Here is an 18789-nt window from a genome sequence, read left to right as displayed (position 1 = left end):
TTCTCTTCTTTAAAATGGCTTGGGCTCCCTCAGAGGGCCAAGTGAGCGGAGTCCAGGACCAGCAGCCTCCGAAAGCTCTGTGCCACCGTCGGTCCAGGCCTCCTTGGGCGGACCACGGAGGAGTAGTAGTCTGGGAGCAGTCAGTAGTACGTGGGATCTGCTTCCTCTCCCTACATCGCATTTGCTACAACTGCAGTTTAATGGCTTATCATTCATTTACCAGGACAAAAGTGACGTGACAGCAGGGCTGTGTGGGAGGGAAGCAACTGAAGTGTAAAATACGGTGGGGGAAAGAAGGAGTCTTCCAAAGCGCTGGCTTTGCCACCGAACTGGAGGATGCTTGGAGACACAGAGCTTCCCCCATGTGCCTGGAGATGGGCAGTTCAGAGCGCGGATATCGCCGCTGGTCGTGCTTGTGGTAGGAGCGTTAAAGTCGGTTTTGGCAGGTAGGACTTGCAAGGAAATCCCGGAGCCACAAACCAAATGAGCGCCCTCAACCTTGTCCTGCAAACGGGCACCTTCGTGCCGACTGACACGGGTCGCTGTGACGGTGGTCGTTTCGGCACGTGTGAGGAGCGCAGCTCAGGTCCCACGCTCCTCAACTTGCTCCGCTGCCGAAGACTCAATCATCCCATCTGACAGCTTCCCTAACGAAGTAAAATTGAAGGCCATTGCCAAATTGGGGGCAGAGGAACAGGAACACGAGGAGCTGTGGTGGAAGCAGCTGGGTGGGGCTGGCCTGTTCTTCCGAATCCCTTTTCCTCCCAGGCGATGCTAGACTTGGTTTTACAGCAGGGCTGAGTCAGGAGCTCTGGCTGCCGGCAGCTCCCGGGGCAGAGTTGTTCCCTGGGAATCTGCGCTGGCTGAGCCGCCTGCACGGTGCAATTATCCATCTGCTGCTCCGTGGGTGTCTGTCCGAGGGCTGGGTAGTGCGAGACAGACAGCGAGCGCCAGCCATGTCCCCCCCCACTTTCCATGCCGCTGACCTTCTCCTGCCGCAGGAAAGCGGTTTGCTGGATTTGGAGATGCGCTTTTGCTCAACAGGGGAATGCCAGAATTGAGCATTTCCATTTTCAATTCAGGAAAATAGTTTTTAATTTCCCTCGCTTTGCAGCAGAGTTTCCAGGTGATGCCATCATGGGAACCTGGCCGTACGATTTACTTTCCTGGCTGTATAGGCTGTGAAAGCAACTAAATCATTCCAGTGACTTCAGCGAACTTAATTCCAGGTTCCTGGGCAGGTAACGGGGCCCAAGGATTTACTGCCGTTGCATGTCCCAAGAGCTACTTTGTGCACAAAGCTGGAATTTGGCTTGGAAAAAGCAACGCTTGCGTGCTATTGAATGATGCGAAATTTATTGATGTGTGCTTGTTTTTATTTGGCTTTGGAAGTCTTTTGTGCTGAACAGGCTCTGTTTTGGAGGCTGACGGTGTTGGCTGGGAAGGTGCGTACCGGTGGCCGATGCTAAACACGCCTTCCCCGGCACGGCTGGCAAACGTGCCCCGCTGCTGGTGTGCCAACACCTGCAGACTCTTTTCTGAGTCTCCTGTAAGGGAGGGGTGACTGAAATTGGGAATAGGAGAAAATTAGAAGTACATTGAAGCTCCTAAGTATTAGAAATGCAAGAAACTAGATTTTCTCAACTCCCACACTGAGTTTGAATCCACAAGGGTGGGTGTTGAGAAACTATATTACATTTCTTCCAATAGATGTAAATTCACATATAGCTGAGCTGGCTTTTATCTTTCCCAATTTTTGCTTAGTTTGGGGTGATATGAGAAGATAGTTTTTCTGATCGGACATCAACACATCGGAGCATCCAGAATTTTGTTCCCTCACATTAGCAGATTAGCCACAGCAATAACAGGAGATAACACGTAAGCCTTGTTGCCATTTAGTTTACTTTTGGTTCACCTTTTCTGAGCAAAGCTTCCACAGTTTGCCAGCTGTTAAATCTAAATTGGAAGAGATTCCCCCCTTCCCAAACTCCGTGGTCCCCAGCACACAGGGACATCCTTTTAACCTCCCCTGAGCATCCTCCTCCTCACTGGCAGCATGGCTCAGCCCCGGCTCCCAGGGACCCTTCTGCTCACTCCAGCTCCCAAAATTGTACCGGAGGATGATGTTTCCATGAATGTGGGATCCTTAGATGACTGCACCTTGTCTGGGATCCTCAGCTGGCTGTGCCTTGTCTTCCCGGCAGTGGTCAGCAGGAATGAGGTTTTGCCGGTTTTGCGTGTCAGCGAGCGACCGCAGCTGAGCCGTGCCGGTGCCCGGTGCCCTGGGCATTTCCCCAGCGGCAGCTGCTGGAGGGATGCCCAGGAGCGGGAGGCTCCTGCCCCAGGGCTCGCAGGCTCGGCCGCGGGGCCTGATCCAGGGTCGCTCTGCGCATGCCAGGACGCGCTGCCATGCAATCCCTCTCGGCCTCGCCGGTCAGCTCCTATTGTAAGGTGATGATTCAGCTGGGCCCGTGAGAACATTCCTCCATGGGACGGGCACGCTGCCTGGATGATGGTCCGCAAGCCTGGACTGTGCTGAGTTAACATTTTCTCCCTATTTCTTATCTTTTTTTCCTTCACAGCGTTTTCTTTTGCATTTTCACTCTTATCCTCAGTGTATATAAATCTAAGCCTTTTGTAAAGCTCGTTCTAGCTTTGCAGAAGCTTCACTTTTTTTTTTTTTTTGCTGTATGGTTTCTTAGCCGAGCATAGACCCAGGTTTGGATGATGGGGATGTGTGTCTGTGAAGCATCGATGGCAGATAAGGCCTCGGTGGAGAAGCACAGCCACTAGGTCAGAAGAGAGGACCATCTGGTGCCGTATCCTGCCTCCTACGCTGCGCTGGAGTGGGTGCTTGGGGAGAAGTAGAAGAAAGAACTCGCAAACAGAGCGAGCCTTTCCTTAAAATATCCTCCCCAGTCTGACAAAGGATAATTTAAGGAGTCCTTGAAGCTGGTGTGGTGACCAAGCCGTCACGCCTAGCGATGGACTCACTCTCCTGGGGCTTTCCATGGCTTTTTTGAATCCCTGGGTGTTTTTGATGTGTTTCTGCCTGATGTGACTGCCTCCATTTCCCATCTGTGACATGAGATGATGCTCCTGGTGAAGTTTAAGTCATGACTTTTGCTGGGGCATATTCACATGCGGACAGTTACGGCGGCGATTCGGGAAGAGGGGTCTGCGTTCGTGCCCGCGTGGCCGTGGAGGGTGGTGGCTGTGCTGGGGGGCCGGTGCCAGTGGCTGTCCTGTTGCAGGGCATGGCTTTGCAAGGGCCGGGTCCCTTTGAAACGGCGGTGTGGCGGCGGTTGCTGTGCGTCTGTCCCGTCTGGCTCTGAAGGAGGCATTTTGCTGCTGACCTGCCTCTGTAGGGAGCTCTCTGAGGACCACCCATGCCTGGCTGCCAGCATCACTGGGCTCCTGGCAGCTCCTGGGATGGCCCCACTGCCACCTGTAGCCTGGGGACCAAGGTGTGCTGCCAGCACCTGAACTACCAGTTCCCTCTAAATACACCCTGTCCATGCACGGCTCCCACCATGTTACTGGGGTGCAGCTCTTCCCATGGCTCTGCCATCCCTTGTCCCCCATGTTGTGCTGGTTTTGCAAGCGCATCTGCCAAGTCGGGGATTTACCGAGAGATTTGCGTGTGGCAGGTGGAGGTTTGCCTTCAGGCTATTGACAGAACCAGCCGAGGAGCCCCATCATCTTCCTCGGGATCAATACATCACATCTTCCAGAAAATTAGGCATTTATAAACCAAATCTAATTGCTAATCTGCCACTGCAAATGAAAACCTGGTTTCGACTGGCTGTAGTTACAAAGCAGGTGCCTGCGGGCTGAGCCCAGGGCTCGGGGGGATGCAGATGGTCCCGTGCAGCGCCCGGCCGCAGCGAGGTACGAGCTGTCCCCGCGGGCAGGAGGGGACAAAGGTGCTTGCAGCAGTCGAGGGTATTGAAGCTTTCTGCCATAAATATTTTAATGAGTCTTTTGTGTTGCTCACTTGGCATGGGGAAGGGGTGCACCACCTGGAATTACACACTGTTGAATGTGCCAGGTTTTAGTGCAGCAGCAGAAATTGTTGTTCTTACACTGGGATGGCTAAAGGTGAATTTGCTCCGCGTGGCTCCCCTGGACAGCAACAGAGCCTCATCTTTGCAACAGGTACCCCCGGCGACTGCACCGGGACTGCTTCCACAAGGGCATACGTATGTTGGGGCAGGATGCATGAGCAGCTGAACGTGGTTTCGGTGGATACGAGGGTGCGTGCAGCTCAGAGGTGCTGTTAGAAATGACTAATGATTACATATATAGCTTCTGCAACATACCTGAGATCACTTGCAAATGCAGAAGAGGACCACAGCAGTTTTCGCACTTTGCACAATTAAGTCTCTAAGTTTCTTTAGCAGCTGAACTTTTGGGGTGTGGAGAGAAGGGAATTTGTTTGATGTAGGCTATGCTTTTACTGCGGGGTATTCATCACCTGGGGAAAAGGTCCCCACATGTCTAAATCTGTGGCCAGGCTGTTACCTCAGCTATAAAGGTGTAATTGCAGCGTAAGGCTGGTAACCCCCGTGGGCTCTGCAGCTCTGGATGACTTCAGTGGAACCGAGTAGAAAAGTCTCTTATTAGCAGGCCCCTCTGCTTTTCTGCCCTATGAATCTTTAGAAGATCCTGGTTGGGACCTGCAAGCCCCTGTGAGCCAGCGTGGTGCAAACTCACTTGTAGGGAAAAATGATCCCTTGGCCTCAGGTCCCCAGGGAGGAAGCCACCAAGTCCTGGCTGGTGGACTTCACGTCCGATCCTGAGGTCTTCTGGTTTTTTGGTGCATTCAGAAACCAGTCCTGTGGGTTGTGGAGACCTTTTCTTACCCCGCTGTCCAGGTTAGTCCAATGCCAATGGTTAGTCCAGTCAGCTAATGGGTTAATCCAATGGTTAGTCCAGTGGGGTTTTTAACACTCGCCCTTTGAGGCCAGCTCTCGCATTACGGGTACAGACATGAACACGTGCATCGGCCTGACGGATGGGGGCTGCAGCGGTCTTTTCTGCTCTTGTCATCAGATATGCTCGTGGCCCTTTGCTACCATCGTATCCTGCTGGCACTTGTGCCTGTTCCCATTTGCAAATGAGGAACTGTAGCCACGAGAGACACGATTTGCTCCTGGCTACCAAAGAGTTTCGTCTCCAAGCCAGGAAGCAGCCTCAGGACCTTGGCTGTCAGTCCTCTGCTCAGCCCAGGTCCTGTAAATAAGCTTTTGGTGAATACAGCAGGCCTTGTTGATGAGCACAATGTCCTATTCTCTGCTACGCGTTTCCTAATGAACGTGCAGTTCAGCACGGTATCTCCATCAGCATGGTGCCGCCTGGCCAGCCGCCAGCCCCTCCTGGCTCCGGTTCCCATGAAGGCTGTGTAAACACCTGCTCCGCGTGTACGCGTCGTATCCTGTTCCCAGGCAGGTACGGAGCAGGACAGAGATGTGGGAGGGTGGATCCGGTGATGTGGAAATTAGGATCCCTACTCCAGTGATAAGCTTGTCGGGGAAGCCGCTGCTTGCAGACTGTGCAAGTGGGGCATGATCTGCGGGAAGATCCTGGATGAAGCGGTGCCCGGGCAGTAACGGCAGCTGCCTGCTCCTTCCCCGCAGCCCGGGACAGGCACTCTGTCACTCAGCACCGTGCTGTTGGACAGGATTTGTGTAGACCTCATGCAAGCGGGCTGTTCCACAGTAGGGCAGTTTGCAGACAGTATAAAATAATATTTTTTTCTCTAATAACTCCTTCTGTCTTGCTTCCTGGACATGGTGTGCTGATAGGGGGAATGGCGATGTTTCTTCTTGTGTACTGGGTTGAATCCAGAGTCTTTTGAAACCGCTCGGTGAGAAGGCAGGGTGAGGCTCAGCCGCTCACCGGCCAGGATGCGCACCGGGGTGATGGGGACTCGGGTTTCCCGCAGCAAACTGTGGCCCTGACCACTGCTATGGGATGGATTTCTGTCGTTCTTCCTGGAGGAGCTCTTTGGCTTTTGCAGAGATTTAAATTTCAGGTGAAACTGTTCCCCTTAACCCAAGCGATGGGCTGCAGGGTCCCTCCATTTGGGTGTTTTGAGTGGGTATAGCGATCTGGACTGGGTTAGGGGGATAAGTTGCAGGGTGGTGCATTGGTCTTTCTCCTCAGATACAGGACTGTGTTTCTATTCTTTACCTCAATGAATATTTAATTTTGCAAAGCAGAGCAACTTCAGCTGGAGAAGCTGAAAGGGCCGCTCTCTGCATTGCACAGGGTTCATGGTTGGGGCACTCTGCTCTAAGGGATTTCTGTTCCCACTCCTGTGCAAAGTAGATGAGACAGGGATGGCTTAATCCTCACGCCCAGCCTCACTTGTGCTCCATCAGCTGTTCTGGGAGGCTCGCACCGATGCGGGCCGCAGACAGGAGTGTCCGTGGCAGCTGGGAGAAATCCTGCTTGTTGAAACTCCCTGAGCACCGGACCTTCCTGCAAACACCTACGGTTTATGTAGGTCTGCATTACGGGTGTCGTTAGCCTCAGAGGAACTTTTGGAGGCAGGTGGGCCTTCCTGAGACAGATGCTGGCTGATGACCCCGGTTAGCCCAGAAAGTCACTGAGGGAACTGGAAATAGGTTACAAATGTGCTGATTTGCAGGCTCCCTTGACATCGCTTCATTGGATGTAGATGTCCAAATGGACAAGCAGCTGAGAACAAGCAGATTACGGAGAAGCTCAGTGTGATCCTTTACCCTTTTCATTTGATTTACTTCAGTTTTGTTTCCTAGACTACGGCAGCAACCCTCACATGAAAAGCTGCTATTCTTCATTCACGACAAAGCCATCTCCGAATGGATTTTATAGTTGCAAACAATATTTGGTCAGTGTTGTGAAGTACGAGGCTCTATTACATCAGCCTGGCAGTTGCATTACACAGCTGCTGCCTGCAGATGCTGCGGGCCTGCGAAGTTTGGAAAAGAAAAGAAAACAATAGTTACCAAAGAGCAAAGCACTTCAGAGTTCAATTGAGTTTTACGAGAGGAATTTGTTCTCAGACTGTAGCTGTCCCCCTTCTGAATGTCACTGCAGACCTCCACCGTACGTGAAAGTCCCACTGTGCTTGAATCGCCTTGAAAGGGAAGATCACTGACAATAAGCATCATCCTTACAGCTGCAGTCTGTGCAGCGGCCTTGAGATGTGGTCCTGTGGAGAGGACCCAGCAAAATGGTCTGGACTGTGTAAAGCAAATGATGGGGACAGGAAAGATTCAGCAGGGTTCTGTCCTGAGCCACATTAGTTTTTCTTGGAAGCATAGAGAGCTCTGTATTTCCCTTTTGTCTTTTCCCCGCTTGGCTTCACGCATCCTCCAATACTCTGTGTCATGGCAACGATCTCCTCCATAGAGGAGTCTCTGAATGTAATAACTGCAGCAGCATTTTATAAATACCCAGATTAGAGCCTATAGAAAAAATGTTACTACACTGTTATGACAATTTATCGTCCAGATGCTGCTTGTTTTTAGGAAGACCCTAAAGCCTGAGGTCATACCAGCTGTGGGGATAGCAGTGTAGTTTGTGAAGTGCTCTGGGATGCTGTAACGTAGGGGTTTCAGGCTCGATTTTGTAACAGCAGCTCTATTCCATAGTAGCTGATGATCACAAAGCCTCTTTTTAAGAGAAACAAGTGGACTTCCCTGAAACCTTGGCTTCCTCCACCTTGTGCCGAGCAAGATGCTGTACTGTTCATAGCCAGCGCTGGGCAGTACCCTGGGGTCTTTTCTCTACTGTCCCAAGAGTGTCCTTCAAATAAGAAATACTCAGTTCGCTAGTGAACATCAACCGAAGCCTTGTTTGAGAGGCGGATGTCTTTGCTGCCCCACTGCCTTTCACTGCTCTTTTTCCATAGATTGAGGACAGAGGTTGCACTTCTGGACAGGGTTTATAGTAACATCCAACTGATGTGCCGCAGGCACAGCAACACGCTTGCAAATTTGATGCCAGCACTTGATTTTCCCTAACATTTGCCCAGGAGGTTGAGTTCGATGGCCAATGCAGAGCAAGCAATGAGTTGGCCAAGGAGCGGCTCTCATGGGACCACAATCAGCCTGTTGTTGTGCCTTGACCTTACCAAAGGGCAGCCGTCCTGCTCCTCCATCGCTTGTTGGATTCTCCTACCCTGGAGGAGATGGGGAGGGTTTGTAAGGGAAATAATCCCCGAGCCTTCACTGCCTGAAGTAAAGTACTCCCACGCAGTTTTTCCTGAAATGAGTTATTTTGAGTGCTCAACTTGGGACTGCTAGGAAGGGCTTGATTTTCTGAGGGTGCTGAGTGCCCTCTTCCAAAAATGTCATCCCTTGAGAAGCAAGAAACTCATAAGGGTATGGTAGGAATCTGGGTCTCCACCTCTGTGCCGAAGTCAAGGATGAAACTTTCTGTGGAATAAAATGTTGGGGAGCAAGGTCCTTGCTGGAAACGGTGACTCCCAAAGCGGGTCCCTCCTCGGGTTGTTCCCGACTGTGGTGAGAACCCCCATCCTATGGTGCTTTGCACCTGAAACCCCAAAATGCCAGGTCCACCTGCTGGCATGGCCCTGATGGTGCTTGCTTAGCTGGCGGGCTGTGCGGGGCCGGGGTCGCCTGCGCCCGTGTTTGCAGAGGGCATGGCACAGCGGGTCCTGCTGCAGCCCCCCAGCACGGGTAGGATTAAAACATCCGCTGGTGTTTGCACTTTCATGATGATCATTGGGAAATTGCAGCTGAGAGATGTGAGAGAATAAGCACCAGATTCTGGGGTCAAAGGATGCATTTTTCAAATGGTATTTCTTTTCTGGAAAGCAAAGTTTGAAAATATCTGTGGAAAAATGCTACTTTTTTTTTTCCAACTATGGTTGTCTCTGGCTTAGTTTAAGTTGTTCTCAGTGAGAAAATGCCTTGTGAAACTTTTTAAGTGTTTTGTTTTGGTTTTGGTTTGTTTTTTTTTACCGTGCAAAGGTTAACCCCCTTTTCCCAGCCTGTTTCCTGGACAGCTATCAATAAACCAGCATTTCCCTCCCATATCACTGGAGGACCAGAAACAAAAGCTGCGTTTACTGTAAACCTGTAACTGCGTTTGTGTTTACCATCCAGCACTTGAATCACGCGTGGACGTTATAGCGCAGGGGAAAACTTTGCCTGGCTTGCCAGTGGCTGCATCTTCGGGGAAAGTGGTCGGCAGGGGTAGGCGAGGCGAGCTGGCTTTGGGGACAGGCTTCACCCCGACTGCAAATGCAGACAAGCTGCTGAACAGCCCCACACCTTTCTGAGGCAAATATGTGTGCACAGCGGGCTTTTGTCTTGTATTTTCAAAGACCCGCATGTTTAATATCATCTGCTTCATGTGTTGGAGCTTATTAAGTTATTAAATGTGATTTTTATCAGTATGAAACTATTGACGTGGCAAAAAAATCAACTAATAGAGAAGAAATCTATTGCCACTGCTTGTCCTCAAGTTAGGTGAAGCAGTTGAATGAGAGAGAAATATTTGAAATATCTTTGCAAAACAAACTTCTTTCTTACCAAGACCAATTCTGGGGCCTGTTAAAATCAAGAATGTAGATGCCAGTGGGACTGAAGCTCGATCCTTAACAAACAAAAATGACATTTTTATCTACAAGAGGAAAAAAATAGCAGCGCGTGTGTAGGAGAGCAGGGAGCAGCCCGTGGCCGGTGGGGACTGCAGGAGGCAGAGCACCCCCACCTCGGGCACCTCTGGGCGGCTGTGCTGCAGCTCCATACGGCCGATGGAAGGCCTGAAAAATCCTTAGGTAAAGTAGAAGTGACCCAGAAAGCTTTTGGAAAAAGCACGATAGGATAAATATTGATTACGCTGGAGTGTGCTGAAGTATGCGGCCCGTGTGATTGAAAACAGCCAAAAGATTACTCCCTAGGACCAACTCTGTAAAATAATCAGTGTTTAAAATTTAATTATCAGAAGGCACAAGGACTTTAATCTGTATAGATGTGCTTTAAAACATTTATTTGCAGGAACAAGGCTGTTTAATATTTAGCTGTCATTCCGTTTATAGATAATCCAGAAAAATGTCTACCAGCTATAAGCTCCTCTTGTGTTTATTGAGTCTGGTTTTTGTTTCCTTCTCCCAGTGAAAGGTAAAATCATGTATATTGTTCCGATGTGCTTCATTGCCACCGAAATGGTCAGTGTGCTAAATATGGTATTAAAACAGCCTCTCCCATTATTTAATTAAAAAGCAATCTAATAACTGGACGTAAGAACAACAGCTTTTCCAGTGCACGTGGCCTCGTGCCAGACAAAAACATGATTTCAGAAGCTTACTGGCTCAAAATTAAAGACTATAACAGTCTGAAAACCCAACCTTGTTCCCAGTGCGGCAGCCTTAGACGCTGCCGTTCCCAGCAGAAACCTCAGCCCGTTGTATTGCCAAGGCTAGGAGGCACCGGGGGAGTTTGCAAAATAGGGGTATCAATTTAGTAACTCCAAAATATAGATATTAACATTGGATATACCCTGTTGAGGGAAGAGCACTCGAGCTCCCAGGCAGTTCTGCCTCAGTACATTTGACAGAATACATTTGCTACTGAATTATGGCATTTGCCCTGTTAGAGTCATTAGAAACATTGGTTTCTAGGAGAACTATATGTCCTTTGTTACAATATTTCATATATAATTCAGGGAAGCTGCACTGGGTTCAAGTCCCACCTTTGGGTTAACACATTGATAAATGTGTTTGCTTTGGATTTGTGCTTCCTCTTTGATTGCTGCTTTTGCTTTTTTCCAGAAACCGCGATACCCATCTGTGCAAAGGACATCAGTGATGATTTGATGAAAGAGTTTGCTTTTCTTTCTGGTGAGTATGGTGAACTTCTCCAGGGTCTCTCTCTCTGCGGTAATTAAATGCTCCAGACAAACTTCTGCGCTGTTTGGCAAAATGATACTCCACACGGGATATTATCCATCAGGTAGTCTCCAGTGCCACTAGAAATATTGTTAATAAAACATTGGGGCAGTTTGAAAGAGCATATTAGGTTTCTGTCTCAAGCTGTATTATAAAATATTCTTACCTTCAAACATGCAACACGTTAACAAGCGTTTTGCTTTGAAGTGTATTTCTGTAGGTGCCAGACCAGTGTGCTGATTTGTCCTTGTATTTCTGACTTCTTTTGCTGTCCCATGTACAGTACGCTCAGTAAATAAAGGAAATACCTGGTACCTAGTACGTTTGTTTCTACTGCTTGTGCGTGTGTGTTGTGCTTGAAATTAGAGGCAGGATTTGGTTTGGTTTTGCTATTCTGGTGATGTAAAAAAACCCTCTGTAATGATGACAGCGTGTTTTCTGTCCTGACTGGTGGACCTGGGCTTTGCTGCTGGCCCTCCTCGAAAGCAGGCCCAGGGAAGCATCCTTGTCTTTATTGCAGGTGGCCGAGGGAAAGACAAGGCTTGGATTATCACCCTCCCCGACAACGCTCGCTTCAACGAGGTGCCCGAGGAGATCCTGTCTAAAGTCTTAACCTACCTAACGTCAGTCCCGAGGTATGTGGCTCCCTTCTAGCTCTTGCCTGTGATGGGCAGAGGTGTCGGTCCTGCCTGGGTCAGACAGGGGATCTTCAGGGTAATGCCACACGTGGGGGTGAGGGGCATCTTCAGCTCTCAGAGCAAGTAAGAGGGAGAAGATGAACGGTGCAAGCCCTTATGGTGCCCAGGTGTGGTATTTAATGTGCCAGTAATTGCCGAGTAAAAAGTGGACATCATCCCTATGACTTGTCAGCCTGCATGTGTCATAAATTTAGTTTATTAAGTTTCTAATTAACAGCAAGCTTTCCTTAAGCTTTGACATGTGTCACCGCTTAAATATGCCATGCCACTGCAGAATAATATTTTGACGTGTACAAATAGAGAGTCATTACTGTGGAAAAAAGAGAAACGTAACTGGAGGAAGAGACTAATTACAGGAACAAGCCATTTGGGGTCCCCATTACACGCGATGGCTCAGCAGCGTGCCGCAGCTCCCATTACCCGCCTGTGTCTCAGGGTTAAGCGGCTGACAGTCTGCCTGTGCCACATGCAGGGCTGTATACTTAGATTAATGGTCCTCCTATTTCTTGCTGCTGAGCCTGGTGACTCAGTTACCTGGAATGCTTAATTTCCTTGAATAATGCCTGTTTTGGCAAATTTCTTCCTTTCTTTCTAGAGCAGCTAGATGGGAGCTTTCCATCAGCAGCTGCCTTGGAAGAAGTACCATGTGTTTAGCCATCTCTGCAGGAAAAAAAAGGGCCTCTGGTTCCTCTGTCCTGTTTTTGGATGGACTCTGAAGTTTCGCGGGCTCCTGGCCCACAGAGCACCGTCCCGGCGTGGACAGGAGCACGCCACGGTGTGCGCTGGCCCGAGGGGTTTCTCCGTGCTGTGTGGGCTGCCTGTATCCGTGCAGCCGTGCTTCCCAGCTCCGCCCGGTTTCTCCAGGGCTTCTTATTTCATATGACTGTGAACACCCTGGCATTAGCATGATGAGCAGTCTTGCTGTCCCTGTAGGAGGTCAAACTCAATCAAGGAACTAATGAGAGCTGCAAGCTTGCTGGTGATTCAAAGATGTTCAGCATGTTATTAGTAAAACCACTTTAATCATGCTTCTCTGCTCCTCCTACCACCATAACAGCCTGCATCAATACCTGACCGTCTTAAAAACACGTGCTTTTTAACATTTTGGAGTCAAAAAAGCTGTGGTGTCAGGGAGCAAGGAAAAGCATCATGGAATTGAGGGTGGAAGGGCTGTGAGGTGTGTGGTACCCTCAGTGGCATCGCAGCATGGCATCAGGGCTCAGGCTTTGGGTTAGAAAATCCCTAGAAGAGGTAAATATTTGACCTGTGTGTCAGTTAGCTGTGGATGCACCGACACCTCCCCGCCACATACCTATCGATGGGTATGGGCGTACCAAAACCACGTGCACAGTGCCTTTCCTGTGCAATCAGCAGCAAGGGCTACATGTCGTCCTCCCCATACCAGTCTGAGGAAACCTCATGGGATGTCAGGTCCGTAGTATTTCAGGAAGCTGAATTTCATGAAGCATTTTTCTCCTGGAAATAATTGTTAGATAAAGGAAATGGATGTTGTAAGCCACTCTTTGCTCCGCAAGGTGCGTGCATTAATAACAGAGCCAGGAGGAAGATGAGTCTTATAGGCAGGTTAATTTTACTTCAGGATTCCTGGGAACCATGCTGTGGGCAGGAGGCAGCTGCAGAAAGTGCTTGTATGCAAGAACTGTCCAGGAAAATAAGTCGCAGGTCCCCACCTTTCCCGCCCCGCGCACCCAAGTCAAATTGCACGCGGGGGGCTGCCTGCACAGGGGCTGCCTGCAGAGGGGCTGCCTGCCTGCCTGCCTGCCTGCCTGCCTGCCTGCCTGCCTGCCTTCAGGCTGGCTTTGCCGAACAGCACTGTGCCATGGTGTGCTTGAAGGAGAGGCACAGGTAAGCGCGACAGATCCCAGTATTTGCAGAAAGGAGACCCTACGAGTGATCTTGGTTGACTATCCAGCTTTTTGGTGTTCAGACAAGCTCTGCATGTTTCCCTTACGTCGGGGAGTGAAGTACAAAGTGGTTTAGAGCCATGGCTGATGACACAGAGTAATGAAACAGCGAAGGGTGCTGTTGGCTATAAATACCTCCAAATTTAACCATTAGGCAGCAGGTCCTGCTCTGATCCCACCAGCCACAAGGAGTCTCTCAGTCCTGTGATAAATCTCGCAACTGCAGACTCCAGGATCCAATTTCAAGTCCTCCTGCAAAACATCCCAAGTCTTTATTTTTAGTCTGGTGCATCCTGCAACACGTACAAAATTAAGGGTAAGGAAAAAAAGTGACAAGAAGCACCCGGAGAGAAATAATCCTCATTCTGGTTATCTGCCTCCATCTTTCTGCTGCTGGATGCAAATGAACTCACCCCTTGCAGCCTCGGTGAGAAAGCATCGATTTATTTTTATTGTCAGTCTAAAAGGTACATTGCAGGATGGGAAATCTGATAAACCTGCAAGGCCTGGGTTGCACGTAGTCACAGACTTGCTCCACTAGCCCCAGATTAAATTAAAAATTTCCCACAGTAGGTTTCAAGGCTTTTGGACAGCTGGGAACTTTCCTCTTTGTGTCTGTAGGGGAACTGATAAAAGTAAATTAACATGCTGAGAGGCTACTCTCTGAATATAACCTTGTCCTGAGTACATGGCATACTTTGGCATACTTTTATTAACTGACAATGCACTACAGTCTGCCTGCCTTTTCTAAATTACTTGGATTCTGGGGTTTTTCTTCAGGTTTTATTACGATGACAGCAGTGCTGTGTAAACATTGTATTTTTTTTTTTTTTTTCAATTGCAGCCTGTTGGGAAAAACCGTGGGGAGCTGGAGAATTGTTTTTCATAGGACAGAGACCTACCTTGTAAAGTTTTAGGGTGTGCTGAAAAACCAAAGGGTTTTATTTTTACCTCAAAGAAAAGGATCATTTTGCCCCCCTCCCACCCACGTGGGTCGTTTAACTCATGGTGGGGGTGGACAGAGCTGACAGAAACTTGCAGAATCGTCTTATGTTGCCCAGACTATTTGGTTTTGGCTGAAAAGTCGTGCCTGATCCAGATCACAGTCTGTAACCTCAGACTTTATTACATGCAGAAGTTCTGTGTACGACCTACGTGTAAAATCTGCTATTCGTTTTCCCTGCTGTTTCCGGGTACTCCTCAATGGCAATGTGTAAATATGCACTAAGCCTTTGCACTTTGAGTGTGACATTAGAGGTCCATAAGATAGAGTTGTAGGACAGCTTGAGAGTCAATTGTTATTATGAGCCAAAAGGATTTTTTTTTCTTTCAGCACAGCTGTTAATTCCTTTTAAATATATTTGTCAAAGGTGTGGCTATCGCAAACCAGAGCAGCAAGATGTGCATTGAATGAAAGCTCCTGCACTGGCTTCAAGTGTCTTTTTTTTCTGTAGTGAAGTTGCCAAGCATTGTCTGCCACGTGGTACTTCTGAGTTATCCACCATGTGTTTTCGCTTGCCAAACACAAGAATTACTGAAGACGGTGCTTGCGGTCGGCTGCCTGCGTGGGGCCATGCCCAGTACAGATACCTGACCCAGCTCTCGGGGGCCAGCACGTGTACTGGGAGCCTCTCCGCAGCACTGAGACGCCCGGATAGGGTGGCGTGGGACATGGCTCTCCTGTTTCAGGATCTGCAAAATAAATATTGTAAATATTACCTAAGTATCCTGTAAATACACTCACGTCACAGGACTTGGTTACAAGCTGGTGTACCCTTACCTGTATGCAAACATGATTCCAGTTTGTAATTCAGACTGCCCTGGAGTGTGTGTTGTCACAGGTTGAGCCTGGTTGAGCTGTACCCAGCTAGCCTGGGAAGGCAGTATTTGAATTACAGACAGGAGCTCACCTGCGCATTAGGTCACCTGCCAGACGGGGCATCCCAGGTACTGCTCGCTCGCTTGGCGAGACTGGGATTTTCAAAGCAACTTAAAGGATTTGGGTGTCAAAAGGGATGTCAGGAAGCCTGCGCTTGCAAAGTGAACCAGAGCGTGCTGGAAATTGCCTCCTAGCAATCGCTGCTTCTCCAGCGGGGCCTCGGGAGGTGCCGGGGAAGCCTATTTCAGCCCCAGCTTCCCCTCTCCCCCTGCCAAGCTGGCATGACCCATCCCTGGCTTGGTGTCACCTCTGTTGCCCTGTGCCAAAACGAGCCAGGTGTCATCGCTTGGTTGCTGTAAACCAGGCAAGGAGGTAGCAAGCTCCCTTGGAGGGAAGAGCTCAGCGGTGAGGACAGGGATGTGCATCTTGGGGCAGGGGCTGGTGGAGGCTGCTGGGCATCCCTGAGCTGCTCAGCAGGAGCGCAGCTCCCTCCGACCTCTGCAAAGTCCTTCTCAAGACCGATGCGTGTCCACCTCCCACGCAATGCCCGTTCCAAAGGTGATGCAGAACCCTGGGCTAACCGTAAGGGGGGCTTCCCAAATTTCTTGTGGGAGTCTGCTCAGGGAAATTTTTTTCAAAGGGAATTTCAGCAATTGTGGAAATGTCAAAATGTAGTTTGCGTTCTGTGTGCTTCGGTTTGGGGTTTTTTGGGGGAACAAAGTCATATTCCCTCAAAATGTTATCTGATTACTTGGTACTTTCTTATCTCATAGTCAACATGAGTCTGACACCAAATTTATCCTCATCCTGGATAGAAGATTGGACACATGGACATCGGTCAAAATGACTCTCCAAAAAATAGCAGTAAGTCGTCTTTAACGTTAATTTCTTGTGACGTACTAAGTCATCGTATCACTTTCAGAAAACACTGGGAACCAGGAGCAATGATGCTTGTGCTTTCTCTCTAGGTAGTGTTTTGTTTTATGGCCCTATAATTAATTCAGTCATAGCTCTATGCCCCATTTGAGTGCGTAAATGAGCTGTTTGAGTATTAACTGATTCATGTGCTTGCTTTTGTACTTCTTCATAGTGGTCCAAATGTGTTTTGTGCCATGTTCTATGCTTTTGATGGGTGGAGAATTTGCCTTCATATATGCTCTTTCTAGACACTGGTTATTAGTGAGACTATATTTTACCCCATTGTCAGGGATTGAAAGTGTTAGGTTCTTAAAACAGGCTTCACAAGCATTTGTATGTGGACATGGGTGGAAAGATCTATTTTAAATGTGTATGTATTCATTCATGTATTTTAAGTATCTATTACACATGTGTATGTGCTGCTCCTCATTAGATTCTGAACATATCTTAAAAGTAAGCTTTTTGCAACTCAGCAATGGATCGTGTCTTATGAAATCAGAGCATGGTGTCACAAATCAGAGCATGGTGTTGCAGCAGTGCATGCGGGTGTAGAAGAGTCGTTTTTGTAGGTGGATGGATAGGTAGGAGCTAATTGATAAATGCTTTCCCAACCAGACCACGCCATATAGGTAAGTTAATGAAAATATTCTGGGCGTATTATTATTGCCTTTGTTTCTGCTTATAATCATTGACGTTAAAGGCGTTGATCCATCTGACAGAGAATGAAGTAAACAGTATGTACTGAGAAAGAAAGCTCTTAGCTGATTCTGGTTAGATCTGATAAAGTCATCTTTTGCTATTTTAAGTATGTAGTAGTGGTCCAGCTGAACTTGGCATTACAAGTGTCTAGGCTTTGATGGCATTTTGCTGAGAGGCATCCGGTAAAAGGAAGAGGGTTACCTTTCTGCAGCGTGCGTAAGATACCGCTGTGAATGTTTTGGGTTCCGATTTTCCTGAATTTTATAATCTGAATTTCCAAGTATGGTAACCATTAGAGAAGAAACAGCATTTAAAAAGTAGTTCTTTAAAGTGATCATCAAAATTCAGGTCTGCTGCCAGCGTTTGTACAGGTGCTAGTACTAAGAGCATCCTTTAAGGATGATGTAGTTGCTTTGCATAGTTTGAAAGTTTCAGATGTGAAAAAGTCCTGTCCTAATTTGTAGCTTCTACAGAAGTGTCATTCATTTTGTGTTTAATAAGAAAATTTAATTATTTTGTGACCTTTGAGCATACACCCTATTTGCGTACCTGTACGTGCTGTGTGTCCATGCAGAGAAGTGACTTTGCCTGTAGTATTGGGGCTGTCCACGGAGATAATGTGGAGGTGCTCTGTGCAAAGAGGAATGAGAAGCGGGAAACTTATGTCCAGTAAATCTTAAGACTTGAGAATCTTGCCTTAAAACCAGGGTCTGGCCCTAAAGGGCGGTCTTTGTGTCCAGGAGGCGTTTGACTGGACTTGCCTTTGTGCAGCGAACACAAAAGATTAAATCTTGATTTCTTTCCAGTCGTAAACCATAACCCATGCTGCAGTAAAGAAATCTTTTTTCTGATCTTTGTATAATTTCAGAATAAAGAAGTGCAAATAAGCTGAATTTGAAATACAGAGTGTCCTATTTTTTCAGCATATGTATATGCAATTGCAGCTCTGCGGTTGTGCATCTGATCCAGAAAAATTTTGTACCGCGACTGTACAGAATTTTGTTTAACTCTTTGTGTATGTCTCGTTGCATGGGCAAACCAGGCTCACCCTGGTACTACTTGCCTTGGGAAGCGAGGCCCTCCTGCCGAGATCAAGCCTCGGGTTTTGGCAGGAGCATCTTTCCGTACTTCCCCTACAAAATCCTGAATAACTTTAAAACGTACCTTTGCGATAACTGCAGGCGGGGGAGAGGGAAGGGCAAACGCTCTAAGCTGAGAGCCCAATCCTCGAAGGAAAGAGCTGGCCCCGTCTGCAGGATGATTTTTGGCATTCCACCTTAAAAACCAGCCCGGCGCTAGGAAGGAGAGCGGGGCTGCCAGCCGGGAGCCGGCTGCCGGCGGGGCTGCCCGCTCTCCTCCCGCCTGCCTGCCCGGGGCGAGCAGGGAGCACGGCGGCCCCGGCCCCAGCCCCGGCCGGGGCGGCGGGCGGGCGATGGCGGAGGCGAGCCCGCGGCGGGGCGGGCGGCGGGGCGGCAGGGATGCGGTAAGGCTCCGGGCCCGCCGTGCTGCAGAGCCCAAGGACGGGGGCGGCCGCATCGCGGCGGCGAGAGGCCTCTTCGTACCGGGGGACGGCGGCGGGGAGGTGGAGGGAAGGGGAATATCGGCCGGGGCGATTTCAATTGAGCGGCGCCGGGAGCGTATTTAGGAACATCTGCCTGCGGGAGTAGCCGGGCTGCTCTTGCGGGCGGCGGGCATCGCTGTCCGGCAGTGCTGCTTGCAGCGCATCTCGGAGATGCCGTGGGAAAGGCGTTATTTATTGCT

The 18789-nt window shown here is 49.1% G+C and overlaps 1 protein-coding gene across 3 annotated transcripts in view; it reads left to right on the top strand.

Moving 5' to 3' along the window:
* Positions 1-18789, top strand: part of MCF2 (MCF.2 cell line derived transforming sequence) — a 64416-nt gene that overhangs the window by 6544 nt on the left and 39083 nt on the right. For 2 of the 3 annotated variants that reach the window (XM_087749071.1, XM_087749072.1), the window contains exons 2-4: positions 10793-10861; positions 11430-11544; positions 16185-16275. In XM_087749071.1, the coding sequence (XP_087605197.1) occupies positions 10793-10861; positions 11430-11544; positions 16185-16275 (275 nt within the window). Of the gene's footprint in view, positions 1-10792; positions 10862-11429; positions 11545-16184; positions 16276-18431; positions 18512-18789 lie in introns of those variants that run through there. The other variant, XM_087749073.1, reaches the window with a different exon arrangement.

The sequence above is a fragment of the Nipponia nippon genome, unplaced genomic scaffold, assembly GCF_047370975.1.
Source record: "Nipponia nippon isolate SJK-2023a ecotype South Korea unplaced genomic scaffold, ASM4737097v1 scaffold_12, whole genome shotgun sequence".
Classification (NCBI taxonomy): Eukaryota; Metazoa; Chordata; class Aves; order Pelecaniformes; family Threskiornithidae; genus Nipponia; species Nipponia nippon.
Note: the sequence above shows the minus strand (reverse complement) of the source record. Positions and strands in the feature narration are given on the sequence as shown.